This window comes from Littorina saxatilis, linkage group LG9 (genome assembly GCF_037325665.1).
Source record: "Littorina saxatilis isolate snail1 linkage group LG9, US_GU_Lsax_2.0, whole genome shotgun sequence".
NCBI lineage: Eukaryota > Metazoa > Mollusca > Gastropoda > Littorinimorpha > Littorinidae > Littorina > Littorina saxatilis.
The window spans coordinates 46,761,279-46,779,257 of NC_090253.1; the positions used below are offsets into that span (position 1 = coordinate 46,761,279).

Consider the following 17,979-nt stretch of genomic DNA (forward strand, 5'->3'; position numbering starts at 1 on the left):
ATCATGAACCAAAATGTTATTTATTTTCTAATTTAACATTTTTTTTTACAAATATGACCATGGTCTTTTAAACATACAGTGACATTAAACATTGTTATGTTAAAAAAAAGAAAAAAGAAAAAAAGCTTTTGTGCACAAATCAGAAAATACATTGTACATTTTACCTACAGGCCAAACAGTGTCTGTTGGCGGCAAAGGACCCAGCAAGTTGCTATTTTTAGATCGATTAAAAGTTGTCAAGAACAGGCGCTTACATTTGGATGTGTCCACTGATAGTAGGTTTGGTTGTGATCAATCAGAATGATGTAGGAATAAAAATGTATGACAGTTTGGTATGATGACATGTAATTCAAATATGCTGAAATGTAATATTATACATGATATAATATTATTATGGCTGTTGCCATGACCATGAACCCCAAGAAAGGTTTAATGTTATGTAAAATCAAAATACCAAAATCAAGCACCTACTAATCCGGTCTACGTGCGGGAAGATTGAGGCCTTCGTTAAATGTTCAACGTTGGCCAATAATAATTTTAACAATGTACGTACGTTGTGTCGTTTTTTATTATGTTTTATTTTGTTGATCAATTGATAAATATGTCTTCCCAACATATTACAAATCAAACAGAAATAAAGTCTTAGAGAACTACAATAATTATTGTTGCTTTCAAAACCTTGCAAGGCCTCAACAGAGATAGACTGGATCGCCAACTTCGCCCCGCGCTCATTGGCTCAGTATTGAACTTGCGTCAAGGCCGATGCGCGTAGATTCCCAGAATGTTTACTTTCGGTTAGATTCTTCGACAGCATTCGCAGAGGTGACTGCCGTTACAGAGGTGAGTAAAACTGACCATCGAAAGGAAAATAAGATTCATATTGGTAATACTAATAACATACTTGCACAAGCATGTATCTACCAAAACTGTATGGGAGCACATAGTTGGAAAGGCGTGGTGAAGCGATCAAATCGAATCGTCCGTCTCAGCTAGTCTTCTTCTTCTTCTCTCCGTTGGGACCGGGTTTATTTGATAAACGTAAGTGGTCCCGCGTTGATGTCACTTGTCGATTCCGGATGCGGTGTGTGCCTCTTGGAATCGGGATGACAATTTAAAAAAACCAGCACTGAGAAAGGGCAGGAACTGGATAGGTTGGGAGGCGTTTAAAACTATGTACAGGGGTTGAGGGATTAGGGGTTGCCCACTGGCGGCTGCAGGGGACTGCTACCGCGGAGACGTGAGCGGAACGACTCGAGGCTTGGGGCTGATGTCGTCGTCGTGGGAAGATGGTTCCAGTTGGAGATAGTCCGTGGGAAAAAGGTGTTGCATATGGCTTTATGGAAGTCCTGTTGCACTGATCAGCCACCACGATTGAACGTCACTGTCTGTATTTTGTATGTAAGCAGAGCTTCCAAACTAGTTAAATCCTGATGTAGTTTACAAAAACAAAACAAAATCTCATTCCTGTTCCATTGTTATTCTTGTAGTTGTGATATATTCTAGTGAAACTGAAAGTAAGTGTTAAAAGCAGAAAAGCCGGACTGAATCAGGTAATTGGGTTGGGAAAGTTTTGCTAAGAAATCCTGTTATTTCCCTGGGTTATTAAGCATATCTTTGTCCAACTATTTACACAATTTATTTGACTAGTTTGTGGTTTCAATTGAAATTATTGTTGTATTTATTTCTAGACTACAAGAACTTGCATTGATTGCATTTCATTGTTACAGCACAAAACACTGAATGACACATACTGATTGACGAGCATGCCAATAGCCTTCTCGTTTTACAGTATAGGTACTGATAGTTGTATACGTATAGGTTACAACACGAGTGGTTTTTTATATGGCTTGTATTTCAGTCAAGACCCAGCGGATGAATATCATCGGGAGACACGAGCCTTTGGCGAGTGGCTCTCGATTGATATTCCCGCTGGGTCTTGACTGAAATACAAGCCATATAAAAAACCACGAGTGTTGTAATCTGTATATCCCATTCTACCATCAAACACAAAGTGTAGACTACTAGCGGCACTGTTGCGATCTGTGGAGTGTGAAACAGTGTTTTCAGCGAGACTTGGCCTTTTTGCAACCTTAAACTAAGTGACCGTCGCTGAAAAAATAAAACGAATGAGTGCATCTATAAGTACGCGGTAACACTACTTTCAGACCGTTTAAAAGCTTTAAGTAAAGGTTCATAAGTTGCAAGAAAGTAATGAAGTCGTATAGAAATCCATTTAGTTGAAGCGCACAATTCTTTTGCGTTTCAGGTCGGCGGAACGGGGAAACCGGTTTGGCCCCCATTTGGCTTACTCGACTCGATTCAGAATCGATTCCACGTTGTTTTTTTCGAACGCATTATTATACAATTAGTCTTATTGACAGAGAAGCAAATTTTAGGGAACACATATGTAGATTTAACCATTTGCTCCCTATTTGAAATGTATCTACATGTTTTGCGAGTGTGTTTGCATGAACCTAAACTGGTATGGGTGCGAGGAAAACAGGACCCAAGTCTGTCACCGCCGCTTGATTGCATTTTGAAAGAATATGACTGGATTACGGAAAAATACACACATGTTAAGTTCTTAGATACCTTCATCGCCAATGTGGACTTACTGCAGAGCCAGGCAAAAGAGTAGACTTGCTCGCAAAACACGTGAAACAGCTGATGATAGCGAAGCTCAACCGTGCCAGGTTAGGACGGTCTGACAGATTCTCAAAAGTCGTCTGCTAACGAAGCAAGGGGAGGGTACTCGTGTTTTTGTTTTGGTTCGCTAGCATCTGGTTATCTTGTAAGTTGAATGTTCGTTTTTTCCCACCTGCATTGCTTTCATAATGAAAGAAACGTTTGCTTATTGCATCTCATACATCAGATCAGTTCTGAGATTCATTTTTGCGTGCAACTGATATGGTTTTCTGAGCCGTGCAATACGATTTTGGAACTTCATACAAATGTGTCACATTGTTCGGCGCGAGGTCAAAGGTCGGGAGCAAAGTAGTTCTTCGCCCAAATCGGAATCTGCACTATCATATATTTTTTTGAGTCCATGATGTATTTATTGAGCTATAAAAATACAACATATATACCCATACTGAAGTAACAGAGACAAAGAAGGGAGGTCATGGGATATAAGTTTGAATATCACTTTGAACACTGCCACATTCAGTTCTTTTCATCATTGAATAATTTTGTTTCAGGAAGCAAGCACCACTTTTGTTGTTGATGAAAACCCCTGTACAGTCAGAAGTGTGTCAAGCTCAAAGTATTATTTCACAAAAGGTGAGAAGTTATTCGTTACATTTGCAACATTTATTGTTGAAAAATATTAAACATAAAGGCAGAATTTGTTTGTCTTGTGATTGTGATGCCTACAACTACACCCTCTTGTGATTTCTCAGTCAAGTTACTGCAGATTTGTGTATATTTCAGTCTCATGTGGTATTTGCCATATTTTTGTGTGAACATGTGTATTTTTCAAGACTTAGATTCTGTGATAACATAAAATACCATAACACATTTGACACCAGTGCATCATATAATATTTTTGGATAATTCTCATTACGCATGATTTTTTATTGTGTCACTGTGTGTACATTTACATGTGTTTTTAAATGTCAACAGGTGACAGTTCCACTTTTGGAAGAGGTGTGCAGTGAGATTGCAGAAAATGAATGCCTGTCAGCTGATCTGTGAAGCCATGTTAAAACCTTGGACTGTAAGTGTTTAGGGAAACACTGTATGAATGAATACAATTTTGTCGGAGTAGTGTTTTCACTTTTGCTTATAATGTAAAACAATTTCAAGTTTAAATTTCAAGTTATTCAGTTACGCTGAGAATAAGCTGTCATATATACATGACAAGTAAGCAGTGCTCCCTGTATGGCATACGTGTAATTATTGTTGATCATTCGCGTACACATTCCAGACTTGTCAATGTGCAAGTGTTCTTTTTGGATACAATGGTGTGTGTGTTTGCCTTTCTTTTAAAGTTATATGAGGCAGGGAATTATCCCAAGATATGGACTAATAAAAATAAATTTTTGTATATATATATATATATATATATATATATACAGTGGACCACCCCCCCCCCCCCCCCCAATTTGATAATCCCTCCCTTTTAAGACCTTATTTTGTCAGTTTGTCTGTGCATAACTTCTGTAAATTTTCCTTCATTTTAAGACTGCCTCCTTTTAAAGACCCGCTTTCTCAGATTGTTTGAGGTAATACAAAGGTGGTTCTATTGTATGTGTTCAAGTGTAAGACTTTGTGGTCTGTTTGACAGGTGCTGTTCTTCGGGACAAACTTCAGGTGTTTGAGTCATGCCTTGGTCTACGAGGGAAGTTCCGGAACGCGGCCAAGGAAAAGGCTCACTCATTGTACTACGCAAGCCATGCAAGCATTACAGAGGTCACCAAGTCGACTCATGCATCAGCTTCCATTTGCCTCAGGATGTTTTAAAGGCTGGTCGAAGCAACCTATGGGTGCAAACAGGAAGACAACGCGAATGACCGACCGGTGCCAGTGTGTGAGGAAGGATGTGATCAGGTATGTTGCTGGGAGTGTGGTGAAGAAACTAAAAAAGAAAGTTTGGGGCCTCAAGAAAGGTGCATACAGATACGAGAAACTGCGCTGTTTAGAAGCACTGAGGTTCAGTGAGCTGTCAGAAAGTGATTGTGATTCTTCAACTGACATGACAACGGTGCTTAACCGAGGAGGACTGACATTTGTCAAAGACAACATTGTGCAAATGTTCCTTGACATGCAGGACATTTTTCGTCGGACTGTGGGTGTCGCTTGCTCTGCCAAAATGAAAGCTGATGACAAGGACTTTCTGCAACAGTGCCAAATCAATGATACAGTGCCTGTGCTTTTTTTATGACACAGTTTATGCATTTGACATTTCTTTGAAAGTGCAAGAAGATGTTTTCGAAAATGCTGTCCTGCTTTTTTTAAAAATCCGAGTCCACCACAAGCTGAGGACAATGTCAATGATGGACAAAGTGCAGCGCGGGTGGAAAGAGTAGAGCATGAAGAACAGGTTGCGTACCAGTGACACTAACATTAACAAGGTGTGAGACGGGCAAAGTTAGCTACATATGCAGTTGATCATATCATTAGTGCCAGTCCACGGATGTTCCCCCTTGTTTGTGTGTATGTGTGAAGGGGTGCAGGTTTGCATTTCAGTCTGCATGAGGTGAGCGATAGTGATTTTTAACTGTTGGTGCTCAGTGATTTACAAGCATGTTTTCTGTTGCTATGTAAATTCTCCTGTCTTATGTAGAACACACACACTTTGTATTACATTTTTTTTTTACAATAATCTCTCTTGGTGCTGGGTACAAATATTTTAAAAGTTTTCAGGTTCATGTTATTCTCTAGTTTCACTTTTTGTTTTACGCTCGACACGTGTTTGAATCTGTATCTGTCTGCAACTGTGAGTAAGTACACCTGAATCCAACATACTAAAGAGAAATAGAGAGCTTCAGTATTTAGTCTGTACTTTAAAAAAAATTGTTATTGCTTGCATTTTTCTTCCGTTGTATTTTTTATGTCTTGAAAATAATAAAAATTGCTTTGAAAATGTATTGTGTACCGCAGTCAGAAGTAATTTATTACTTTTGGGAGTTAAGTAACGTGATATCAGTTTTCAATTGTTCGTTCACTTATATTGCTTTCAGATTTAACACACAAGAAACAGTAGCACGGTTTTCGTTGCGAAAATGTGCATTGGCAGTGCTACGCGATCGAATTGTGTATTATGTACACGCGGTGTTCTTCTGGAAAAGACCGAAGCGACATGTGACGTCAGTCGTTCAGCCCGCGAGCGGTGGGAGGGAGGGGGGGGTTCACATGGTTTGTTTGTTTGTTTCAGAACCACACCCATATACACACATTTCACATGTAAACCATTTGTCCGCCCCCTGTCGATATTTATCGACTAAGTTCCTTGTCGATTTCTTACGTGAGCCTTGAAGGCTTCGCCTCTTGTTTTGTTGTTGTTGTTGTTTTGTTTTTATTTGTTTTGTTGTTTGTATATTTGATTGTTTGGTCGGTTGATTGGTTGGTTCATTGGTTGGTGTAATTATAACGATACTTTTGTTGTTTCTAACATCAACATCAATAACAACATTATTGTCTATCCAAATGTCTATTGATACAGGACTGTTGTAACCTGTCCTTGGTATGCCTAAAGCTTCAAATACCTCGTACATTATCCAACATAAAGGGTTTCAATTCTATTTCAAGTCAAATATTTCCCACAATATCATGCACACAACTGCAGCTACATTGAAACCAGTATCCTTCAACCATTAACAAAAGTGTCTAATTGGTTTTGTATGAGGTGTTGTAACCATGTCATTCTTTTCGATGAGGGGTCTGATTTGCTTTTCTTGAATTTGAATCAGTAGATTCGGAATAAATCTTGTGGAATAAACTATGATAAACGGTGCTGTTGGACTGTTGCGTTCTTCTGCTCATGTGGAAAGAGCCTGAGAACGTGTGTGTGTGTGTGTGTGTGTGTGTGTGTGTGTGTGTGTGTGTGTGTGTGTGTGTGTGTGTGTGTGTACCCATGTTTCCACAGGTTTGGTTGCCTAAATCACCATAAGGCAACCATCCACACGTGGATGGCAACCTAAACTCTGGATGGCAACCTAATTGTGTGGATGGTCGCTTCATTTAACACCGTTAAATTGACTTTTTTGACGGAAAGAATGTCATAACAATGTTCAAAATGACATTCTTTCCGTCCTCTGTGGATGGTCGCTTCATTTAACACCGTTAAATTGACTTTTTTGACGGAAAGAATGTCATAACAATGTTCAAAATGACATTCTTTCCGTCCTCTATAGGCGACGAAATAGGTCTAATTTTTGTGCATTTTCTAGAGCAAAATTCTTCGATGCCGGACCGAGTACTGCACCCAGTGCTGTTGTAGTGCAAGTGCACTAGAAAGGCACTGCACCCAGTGCCGCCTCTTAGGTAACCATCCACACTTTAGGTGTGTGTGTTTGCAAGAGAGACCGACGAAGACATACTGATCATTTGTACACATATAAAAACACGCTCACACACACACTCTGAAAATTATCGAGTTACATATCTAACACCAAAGCGCAGTACGCGTTATACCTCCCCCCCCCCCCCCCTCACACACAGACACACACAGAAACACCCATATACAAAAACACCCCCACATACACACACACACAACACCCACACATACACACACACACAACACACAACACACACACATACCTAAAGTGTGGATGGTTACCTAAGAGGCGGCACTGGGTGTAGTGCCTTTCTAGTGCACTTGCACTACAACAGCACTGGGTGCAGTACTCGCTCCGGCATCGAAGAATTTTGCACTAGAAAATGCACAAAATTTGACCTATTTCGTCGCCTATAGAGGACGGAAAGAATGTCATTTTGAACATTGTTATGACATTCTTTCCGTCAAAAAAGTCAATTTAACGGTGTTAAATGAAGCGACCATCCACACAATTAGGTTGCCATCCAGAGTTTAGGTTGCCATCCACGTGTGGATGGTTGCCTTATGGTGATTTAGGCAACCAAACCTGTGGAAACATGGGTACACACCCACCCACACACACACACACACACACACACACACACACACACATACACACACAAACAAACGCGCACACATACACATACATACACACACACGCGCACACACACACGCACGGACGCACAGACACACAAACACGCACACATACACACACACAAACACGCACACATACACACACACACACACACGCACAGACACACAAACACGCACACATACACACACACAAACACGCACACATACACACACACGCGCGCACACACACGCACGATCAACGCATGCATGCACACACAGACATACGCATGTAAGCACGCACGCGCCCGCGCCTTTCAGTTGAGCGCTTTTATTGAGTCACTTGAGAAAAAGTGACTCTATGTAATCGGTCAGTGTTAGTCTGTCCGGCCGGCCGTCCGGCCGGCCGTCCGTAGACACCACCTTAACGTTGGACTTTTCTCGGAAACTATCAAAGCGATCCGGCTCATATTTTGTTTAGTCGTGACCTCCAATGACCTCTACACTTTAACGATGGTTTCGTTGACCTTTGACCTTTTTCAAGGTCACAGGTCAGCGTCAAAGGAAAAATTAGACATTTTATATCTTTGACAAAGTTCATCGGATGTGATTGAAACTTTGTAGGATTATTCTTTACATCAAAGTATTTACATCTGTAGCCTTTTACGAACGTTATCAGAAAAACAAGGGAGATAACTAGCCTTTTCTGTTCGGCAACACACAACTTAACGTTGGGCTTTTCTCGGAAACTATAAAAGTGACCGGGCTCAAATTTTATGTGAACGTGACTCCCAGTGACCTCTACACTTTGACGTCTGCTTTGGTGACCTTTGACCTTTTTCAAGGTCACAGGTATGTCTTGAAGGAAAAAAATTGAAATATCATATCTCTGAAACTATTCATCGGATTTGATTCAAACTTTATAGGATTATTCTTTACATCAAATTATTTACATCTGTATTGTGTTGTGAATAGCAATTTCTTCCTGTCCATCTGATGCCTCATATAATATTCAGAACTGCGAAAGTGACTCGATCGAGCGTTTGCTCTTCTTGTTAGTAACGGTTTCACAGTTACATAATTTGCAAGACTGTGATGGCTTTCTCTTTCTTACCCAACCGACCAACCTTAATCACGTGTTTTTAAATGTTCTAGCAATATTATATTCCTCCAAGATATGCAGTGGTAACTAGAACCCGACTGACATCCACACCCAAGTCACACGAAGTCGTTCCATTGCCTGTGTATGCGAAGGAGGAATGCAGAAGGCGGACTTAACAAAACTGAATCGGACATATGAACGCACAAAAGTATGTTAAAACTGAATCTACCGCGACAGTCCAGATTTGAGTGTGTGTGTGTGTGTGTGTGTGTGTGTGTGTGTGTGTGTGTGTGTGAGTGCGTGTGTGTGTGTGTGTATGTGTGTGTGTGTGTGTGTGTGTGTGTGTGCGTGCGTGTGTTAATTTGTGTGTGTGTGTGTGTGTTTGTGTGTGTGCGTGCGTGCTAGTGTGTGTTTGTGTGTGTGTGTGTGTGTTTTTGTGAGTGCGTGTGTGTGAGTGCGTGCGTGTGTGTATGTGTGTGTGTGTGTGTGTGTGTGTGTGTGTATGTGTGTGTGTGTGTGTGTATGTGTGTGTGTGTGTTTGCGTGCGCGCGCGCGCGCGTGTGTGTGTGTGTGTGTGTGTGTGTGTGTGTCCCCTGCACGCAGTTTGGCTCACCATATCAGATCTGACCATACTTTAATCTGGAATAAGATTATCCCTTCACTTAAATCACAAACATGGGAGCGGTGTGTCCATGCATATGCAAAGTGTGAATGTTCTGATACATTCATTTTTGAAAAGTCCACTACTGTAGTAACGTGTGGAACAAGAATGAGTCAAGATGTCGATGTTTGGTTAGTGTACAAAGTGGAGGGATTGTCTCATCCCATGTAAAACCATCCATGGATTAATTTGTGAGTTAAGTCATTTGTATGAGAGGGGCTAGATACTAATTAGTTTTATCATCCAGTTTCAGTCGCCTGTGTGTGCAACAAGTGATGTAACGTTACACCCGTTCTGGTCATACGATGACACCGCCAAGGACTAGAGTGGAAGGATTGCTTTAGTTACAGGTACATTATAAGTTGTGTGCATTTTCTAAGTCTACACAGTTGCTGTTTTGTGCGAGGCTGCTAGTCACCGTGGGCTTTGAAACGTGTCTGTGAGTACTGTTGTGTCCCACTCTCTCTCTCCTTTTAAAACTCTCTCTCTCTCTCCCTCCCTCTCTCTTTCCCTCTCTCTCTCTCTCCCTCCCTCTCTCTTTTTCATTTCTTTCGCTCACTTTCTGTTTGAATTGTGTTGGTGTCAAACTTCTCAAAAGACATTAAAGGCGGTACGGTTTTTTAAGCCGTTGCAGTGGAAAATATAATAAAATGCGGTACATTTCAATTACTCATTAAAGGGACAGTGCAGGGGTCACAGGGGTCACTGTAGTGCTGAAGCAACGATTTGTGCGTACGTGCACTCTCTCTCTCTCTCTCTCTATCTATCTCTCTCTCACTCTCTCTCTCACTCTGTCTCACTCTCTCTCACTCTGTCTCACTCTCTCTCTCTCTCACTCTGTCTCACTCTGTCTCTGTCTCTCTCTCTCTCTCTCTCTCTCTCTCTCTCTCTCTCTCTCTCTCTCTCTCTCTCTCTCTCTCTCTCTCTCTGTCTCTGTCTCTCTCTCACTCTCTCTTTCTCTCACTCTCTCTTTCTCTCTCTCTCTCTGTCTATGTCTCTCTCTGTCTCTCTCTCTCTCTCTCTCTCTCTCTCTCTCTCTCTCTCTCTCTCTCTTTCTCTCTATCTCTCTCTCTCTCTCTCTCTCTCTCTCTCTCTCTCTCTCTCTCTCTCTCTGTCTCTCTCTCTCTCTCTCTCTGTCTCTGTCTCTCTCTCTCTCTCTCTGTCTCTCTGTCTCTCTCTCTGTCTCTCTCTGTCTCTCTCTCTCTCTCTAACTCTCTCTCTCTCTCTGTCTCTGTCTCTCTCTCTCTCTCTCTCTCTCTCTCTCTCTCTCTCTCTCTCTCTCTCTCTCTCTCTCTCTCTCTCTCTCTCTCTCTCTCTCTCTCTCTCTCTCTCTCTGTCTCTGTCTCTCTCTCTCTCTCTCTCTCTCTCTCTCTCTCTCTCTCTCTCTCTCTCTTTCTCTCTTTTTCGCCTGCGTGTGTATGTGATTCTGTCTTACGGCGGGTTTACCTGTTTGTCTGTAAATTTCACGATGACATAAAGCCAAGCAAGTTAAGGTCTTGTGAAGGTGTTTTCACACGCCATTTTCTGTATGAGAAGTAATTTAACCCACCCCTTCTAGTCACATGATGACGAAGCAAAAGGGCGGAACGGAGACATTCTATAGTCATATATAAAGTTACAAAGAAAAGTACGACCGAATTTGCAACACACACACAAATGCGTTTCGAAAAAACACACACGATCTAAAACACTAAAACAGAGCAGACATGTACATTGCTATATCAATTAAGTATAAGATATGTTTTTATCCCGTGACCTGCTTCATTGTCTCTTTAAGTAGGTGTGCACCCTGCGTATTTTCTGGTTATCGCGGAGCGTATTTCATGGTTACCTCTCGTTTCCATTTTATTCTAATTGATATGTACCGTTTCTTAGAACCATTTGATAAACCACTTTATTCAAAATTGGCTGCAAAAATAATGTGAATTTATCCAAAAACGCAATTCGTCGCCTGTTTAATACTTCTTGTTTGGAGATACCTTTATTATTTTCCAAATATCATTGACGAAAGCCATTCAAACAATATATGTGCACTCGCTCAACAAAGACAATAATGTCAAATTATTGGTCATGAAGAATTTACAAAATAGAGCTCAAATACAGAGTATATTTGAGAAAAACAGAAACAAAATCAAGGGAGAAAACTCTGGTTGTTAATGGACCTTTCGTAATTGTACAGACACGTGTTCAGCTAATTTCAAGTCAACCAAATACAATTTCGTTGGTTTGTGTACAAGTTTCGGTATCTATTCACTATCCAAAATGAGCCGTTGAAGCACTGCAAATACACGTGGTGGTTAATCTGAAAGCAACTGCGAGATGTCGCATTGGGTCAAAGGTCACCCAGTAGAGTATTAGGTGAGTTACACTCGATCAAAATAATATCAGTTTCAGCAGCAAAATCGTGATTTAACTAAGCTTTTTCGACAAGAAAAAACTAAAACTAAACTGCAGGCTTTCTGTTTTGTTCATTTGTTTTGGTTCAAATCCCATATTTAATGCGGGGAAGTTAACTATAGCTTCGTGCATACATATTGTCAAGCGGAAGGTCTTTGTGAGAGGATGCAAGGTTCGTGTTGATTTTTAAATTCTATTTAATGAAAACATTTTGTTACACCTCACACCTTCGCAGGTTAGTGGATGTAGTTCTTTGCTTCAATCTGAGCGGCGGAAAATGCCCCCACCCCCCCCCCCCTCTTGTGTGTAAATGGGAACGCATTTATGAATACAAAACGAATGATCCCTTTCTATTAAAAATATGATGACTTTCAAGCTGTCAATCTTTTTTATTTTTTCGATGGAAAGGATGAAATATGTCTCTGTCTCTGTCTCTGTCTCTTTCTCTGTCTGTCTCTTTCTCTGTCTCTCTCTCTCTCTGTCTCTCTCTGTCTGTCTCTCTCTCTCTCTCTCTCTCTCTCTCTCTCTCTCTCTCTAGTTTATTCAGGTAGCCGCCTCTGGAACGCTCTTTCGAATGTCCTGCGGGAAGCTACCAGCACGGATTTTTTTACAAACAGAAAAATACATCCCATTTAATGAAATTACACTGTAATATGAAAATAATCCTGTTTAGTTTGTTCCGTTTGGACACAGTTACTCATTTTCTGATTTTTCGTTTATTTTTGACGAGATTATGATGCTCTTGCGCAAAATCCATTGTATGCTGACTTTACGTTTGATTTGCAAATTCCTGCTTTGCACCCAGTCTTAACTGAGACTACTGAGCTACAATGTTTCTATATAATGCGCTTCTTGTACAGAAACTTATATTTTTTCATTAATTATGTATTCATGTAATGAACAATGAGTTTTTAGTAGTAGTTATACCAGTAGATTAATTAGTCCCTTTTTATGGAGACGGCCAGATGCAACAAAATACGCCTATCCTTATTCTGTTACCTTCGTAACATAATTGTCCTTGTCATTGTCATTCTCTCTCTCTCTCTCTCTCTCTCTCTCTCTCTCTCTCTCTCTCTCTCTCTCTCTCTCTCTCTCTCTCTCTCTCTCTCGGATTTAACCATGAACAGTACATTGGTAAATGATAGAAAAAGTCTTGTTACTTACCAAAACATTTGTTGAATGAAAATCCGCAAAAGCAGCTAGGTGAATGCTTTTCAGTTTGCGTCAACATAACTGCAGCTGACCCCAAAGGTATAGCCAGCAAGGATACAGTGGATCGCATTTACCCAGACAGTTGTAAAATCGACCAAAATTTGGTAAAATCTAAAGCGCTCGATACAAGCATGACAAGCTTCTCTCGTCTTATCCCCATATGAACATTAACAAGCCGTGCCAAATGTCAATAGAAATGCAAACGTTATTTTAACGTTTCCTTTGTATTTTCTTTTTCAGATTGCAGGTGTTCTGTGCTAAAGCCAAAATACGCAACATCGTTCGGCGTGAACAACAACGAGAGCCTTACTCGCATCAATTTAAATTGTAACTACACAATGGCTACTGGTGGCAACGACGCGGAGTCTGTAACGTGTGCTGTGTGTTTGGAAATCTACCGTGACCCTAAGTTCCTGCCGTGTCATCACACGTTCTGTGCCCAGTGTATCACTGACGTCGCTAACCGTCACACGGGGGGTACCTTCCCCTGCCCCTCGTGCCGCGAGTCCACCTCTTTGCCCAAAGGGGGAGTGGCCGCCCTGCAGGCCAACTTTTACCTCAAGAAACAGTCAGAGAACAGCAAGGAGATGTGTAAAATCCACACACAGAGAGAGCTGGAGTTTTACTGTGTCAGGTGCCAAGAGGCCATCTGTATCAACTGTAAGATGACCAAACACGAGCAGCACCAGACAGAAGACCTTCACACAGCCATCCAGCAGAAACACAAAGAACTACTCACTGACAAGTCTCGCCTGCAGAAAGCCGTTAGCGATATCATAACAAGAGTGGAGACAACGAGAGCAGAGCAGCAGGCCGTGCTGGTCAAGAAGACGGCAGTGGAGAAAAACATACGTGACCGACACGCCGTCATGGTGGCCGCTGCCGACAAGTTCAGAGACGAGGCCCTGGACTCGCTTCAATCTGTCAGCACACACATTGACAGCGACATTGGCTGGAAACTGAAACTGCAAGAATGCGACCTGGAGGAACTCTTGGACATTCAGCGACAAGTAGAACGTGCCTGTACCAGCGGAAAAGCGAGAGATGTCATCTCTGTTGTCCAAGAGATGAGGACAGGACGCGGTAGTGAGCAGGCTGTCAAAAAGCTGACGTCACAGAAGCTCAGAACCATCTGTCGTCCCGTCCTCCGCTTCAAGGTCACAAGTGACGTCATACTGCAGAAGGCACGTGGCTTTATGGGCACGGTGACCAAGATGGAGATGGAGGTTGAAGCGTCTGAGGTGAGGATGTTGAAGCGGTTCCCGTGTGGGCAGGAGTCTGACATTGAGGTCTTTTGTCTTGGACATGTTGACAGTGACCCGCCTGGTGTGAGGGTGTCCTATGAACGGCGCCAGTTGAAGACTTCACAATTCTTTTGGTATTTGCCACACTGCCTTAGCTTGGTTTAAGTCCTACCTCACAGACCGCTCTCAGATAGTCTCCATTGACGGCTTCCAATCTGCTCCATCCCCGTTGACTTTCGGTGTCCCCCAAGGATCTGTACTTGGCCCGGTGCTATTCATCATGTACACGAAACCAATATCTAATGTCATCTCTCGCCACTCTGTTTCCTATGAAAGCTTTGCTGATGACACTCAGTTACAAAAATCTGGCCCTATTACTGACCTCCCCAACACAATCGAGACAACTAAGAACTGCATCTCTGACTTGAAATTGTGGATGACCGAAAATAAATTGAAACTTAATGACGACAAGACCGAGATCATGCTAGTTGTACCCCCTTCTCTTAAAAAAGAACCATCCCTTCCTGCCCAAATCTCTATAGCTGGAACTGATATTCAGTTGGCTTCTCAAGTACGAAACCTCGGTGTCATCTTCGACGAAACTCTCTGCTTCAAACAACAAGTCTCCACTGTCTGTAGAAATGCCTACTATGAACTGAGAAAAATTAGCTCCATCCGCCACTGCCTTTCTTCCGATGCTACAAAAACCCTCATTTGCTCTCTCGTTCTTTCAAGGCTAGATTACGGAAATGCCCTTCTTTCTGGTTCATTTGACTATCTCATTGAAAAACTGCAGAAAGTACAGAACAACTCCGCTAGATTAATCACAAAGACCCCTAAAAGACACCACATCACACCTGTTTTGAGATCCCTTCACTGGCTGCCTGTAAGAAGTCGTATTCAATACAAAATTGCATGCATTTGTTTCTCTTTCTTTCATGGTACAGGACCTGCTTATCTCTCTGAGATGTTATCAAAATATTCAAACCTCTCCTCTCTTCGCTCTGCAACAGATACCAATGTACTTAGTAAACCAAAAAGAAACAGAAAATCAACTAACTATGGATTTGAGAGATCCTTCAAGTACCAGGGACCTCTTGTCTGGGAGAAAATCCCCCGGAGCATTAGGGATTCCCAGTCACCATCTGCCTTTAGAACAGCCCTCAAAACACACATGTTTAAGTTAGACCTCTGAAGGAGATCCCATGATCGGTGAGTCATCGGCGCTGCCACGTGTATTATATACTAAAGTGTGGCGTTCATGAGGATGTGTATGTGCCTGTGTGTGTTGTACTAGAATAACGTATGCGTACATGGAATGACATTGCGGGTTACCTGAACATTGACAATGACGAAAGAAAGATTGTGTGTGAGTGTGTGCGCGCGCGTGTGTGTGTGTGTGTGTGTGTGTGCGTGTGTGTGTGCATGCGTGTGTGGGTGTGTGTGACCATGTTTGAATTTATTCGGATTTAGTTCTCTTTCCTTGTTTGTATTATGATTGTGTAAGTGTAAAGCGCTCTGGGCTCGTCACCACGAGGTTTACGCGCTATATAAGTAATCGTTATTATTATTATTAAGGCAGACGCTCCCGGGAGGCTTTACAGTGAGGACGGGAAATACAAGCAAAGTAATGTACGACTCGGTAAATTTACATTCAACAGATCTGCCAAAGGAAAGTCTATGTGCAGTAAGCCTCGGGCAGGCTGCAATGACACATTCTGCAAATCACTGACAACAGCACACTTCAGACTGAGCAACGATTTATCTGGAGAGGCAGTTATCGACATTTTCACCGTAATATCTACAGACCCGTTGAAAGTAGAATCTAAAACCGACTTCAGCATCAACTTGGGAGCCCATCGTGCATTCGACGTAGACGACACGGAGCAGTTCTTCGTGGTGGTGGAAGAGCCCCAGCTCCCCGACGTGTGGCGTAAAGTGAAACTGTACCGACGACCGGGAGCGGACGCCATCAGCACCTACCGCCCTCCTGCACATCTCCCTTGCTGCCAGCCGTCCGACGTGTGTTTCTACAGGCTGGGCGGTCAGCACGTGCTGCTGGTGACAGATGAAGAGAACGACGCCATTCACGTGGTGGATGTGAGCGGTGGGTGTCTGAGGTTTGTGCGCTACCTGGCCCCGGGCTGTCCCTGGCTGATCCAACCCACCGCCATCACTGTGGATGTCTCCGCTCGCCTGTGGCTGGCCTGCAGGGGTGGTACCATCATCTGTATGGAGCCCCTTGACAAGTGATACACAGGTAAGCGTGGCACTATTTCTCTATCCCCCTGCTCGTCTGTTTTTCTGCTTGTCTGCCTGTCTCCCTATATGTCAGCCCGTCTGTCTGCCTTCCCCCTCTGTCTTTGTATCTGTCTGTCTCTCTCGTTCTCACTCTCTCTCGCTCCCTCCCTTTCTCTCTCTCTTGGTTTTTCTTATATATTTTTTTCTTTCTTTCCCTCCCTCTCCCCCCCCCCCCCCCCTCTCTCATTCTCTCTGTTTCTGCCCCCTCTCTGTCTGTCTGTTTCGATGTCTGTCTCTCAGTCTCTCTGTCTGTCTGTCTGTCTGTCTGTCTGTCTGTCTGTCTGTCTGTCTGTCTGTCTGTCTGTCTGTCTGTCTGTCTGTCTCTGTCTGTCTGTCTGTCTGTCTGTCTGTCTCTCTGTCTCTCTCTCTCTCTCTCTCTCTCTCTCTCTCTCTCTCTCTCTCTCTTTCTCTATCTGTGTGTGTTTGTTATGCGCCAGTACGGGCGACCAGAAAGTAATACTCCAAGGCATTGACAAAATGTCTGGGGCCAACAGTGTATACGTGTGCACAGATGTGCCAATGATTACCGTCTATGCATTAGACGTGTACATCACATTAACGACAGCATTATGGGCTTTTCTAATATATTTTTTATCAATTTTACAGGTGTGACGGGACGGCTACAGAACTCTGTTACAGAAAGGTGCCCATGGAATCAACACAGTTGTATGTAACGTGCCCTGTAGTCTGGACTCGCTGATTGTGATAACAGTCACGTCATCGGAGTGCTCCTGCACTCTGCTACGTCACCGTGCTCAATTTCAGTGTCTATGGTTGATTTTGCTTAATTCAAACATGCTGATTTGAATGTAATTCGACATGCTGATTTTGATCAATTTCACTTGGAGAGCTCCTACACGCTGTTAATTCATTGTGGTCAAGGTATGAACATAGTGATATGTAACGTGTTATGCAGAGTGAACTTGCTGATCTTGATTTATTTTGCTGGTGTGACGGGAGAAATTCATGTACTCTATTACATCACTGTGACTATCAAAGGACCCACACAAATATAGTATACAACATTGTTTGTGGACGGGACTTGCTTATTTTGAATTATTTCAACTTCCTGATATTGATATAGTTCACTGGTGTGGCGGCCGTAGTGCTCTTGTACTTAAGGGATCAACAAAGTGACATGAAACGTGCACTGCAGAGTGGACTCGCTGATTGTGGTTTGATACATTTTAATTGTGATATATAGGAGTGCTCCTAGCTGTACTCTAGCTGTACTCTAGCTGTACTCTAGCTGTACTCTAGCTGTACTCTAACTGTACTCTAGCTGTACTCTAGCTGTACTCTAGCTGTTACATCTCTGTACCCAAGAGATCAACACAGAGAAACGTAACATTCTTTGTAGATTGGACTTGCTTCTTACATGTTTCTATTTTCAATTTGTTGATTTTGATTTAATTCAATTTGCTAATTTTGTATCGTATCCGCTCGTTCTTAAGTC

The 17,979-nt window shown here is 42.3% G+C and overlaps 2 protein-coding genes and 1 long non-coding RNA gene across 3 annotated transcripts in view; all 3 read left to right on the forward strand.

Annotated features, from left to right (window-relative positions):
• Positions 1–493: 493 nt before the first annotated feature.
• On the forward strand, positions 494–5,818 carry LOC138976262 (uncharacterized). The gene is made up of 4 exons (XR_011458929.1): positions 494–840; positions 3,198–3,279; positions 3,622–3,715; positions 4,286–5,818. It is a non-coding gene; the product is annotated as an uncharacterized lncRNA (long non-coding RNA).
• A 3,917-nt stretch (positions 5,819–9,735) lies between these two features.
• Positions 9,736–14,738, forward strand: LOC138976263 (tripartite motif-containing protein 3-like). Its single transcript, XM_070349102.1, has 2 exons — positions 9,736–9,808; positions 13,219–14,738. Exon 2 carries the CDS (start codon positions 13,317–13,319, stop codon positions 14,385–14,387), a length of 1,071 nt encoding a protein of 356 aa, XP_070205203.1. The 5' UTR covers positions 9,736–9,808; positions 13,219–13,316; the 3' UTR covers positions 14,388–14,738.
• A 1,149-nt stretch (positions 14,739–15,887) lies between these two features.
• The window catches only part of LOC138976264 (uncharacterized), a 2,223-nt gene continuing 131 nt past the window's right edge, over positions 15,888–17,979 (forward strand). The window contains exons 1-2 of the mRNA XM_070349103.1: positions 15,888–16,482; positions 17,130–17,979. The exon at positions 17,130–17,979 is cut by the window's right edge and continues 131 nt beyond it. Coding sequence (XP_070205204.1) covers positions 15,903–16,475 — 573 coding nt within the window. The 5' untranslated portion in view covers positions 15,888–15,902 and the 3' untranslated portion in view covers positions 16,476–16,482; positions 17,130–17,979. The remainder of the gene's footprint in view (positions 16,483–17,129) is intronic.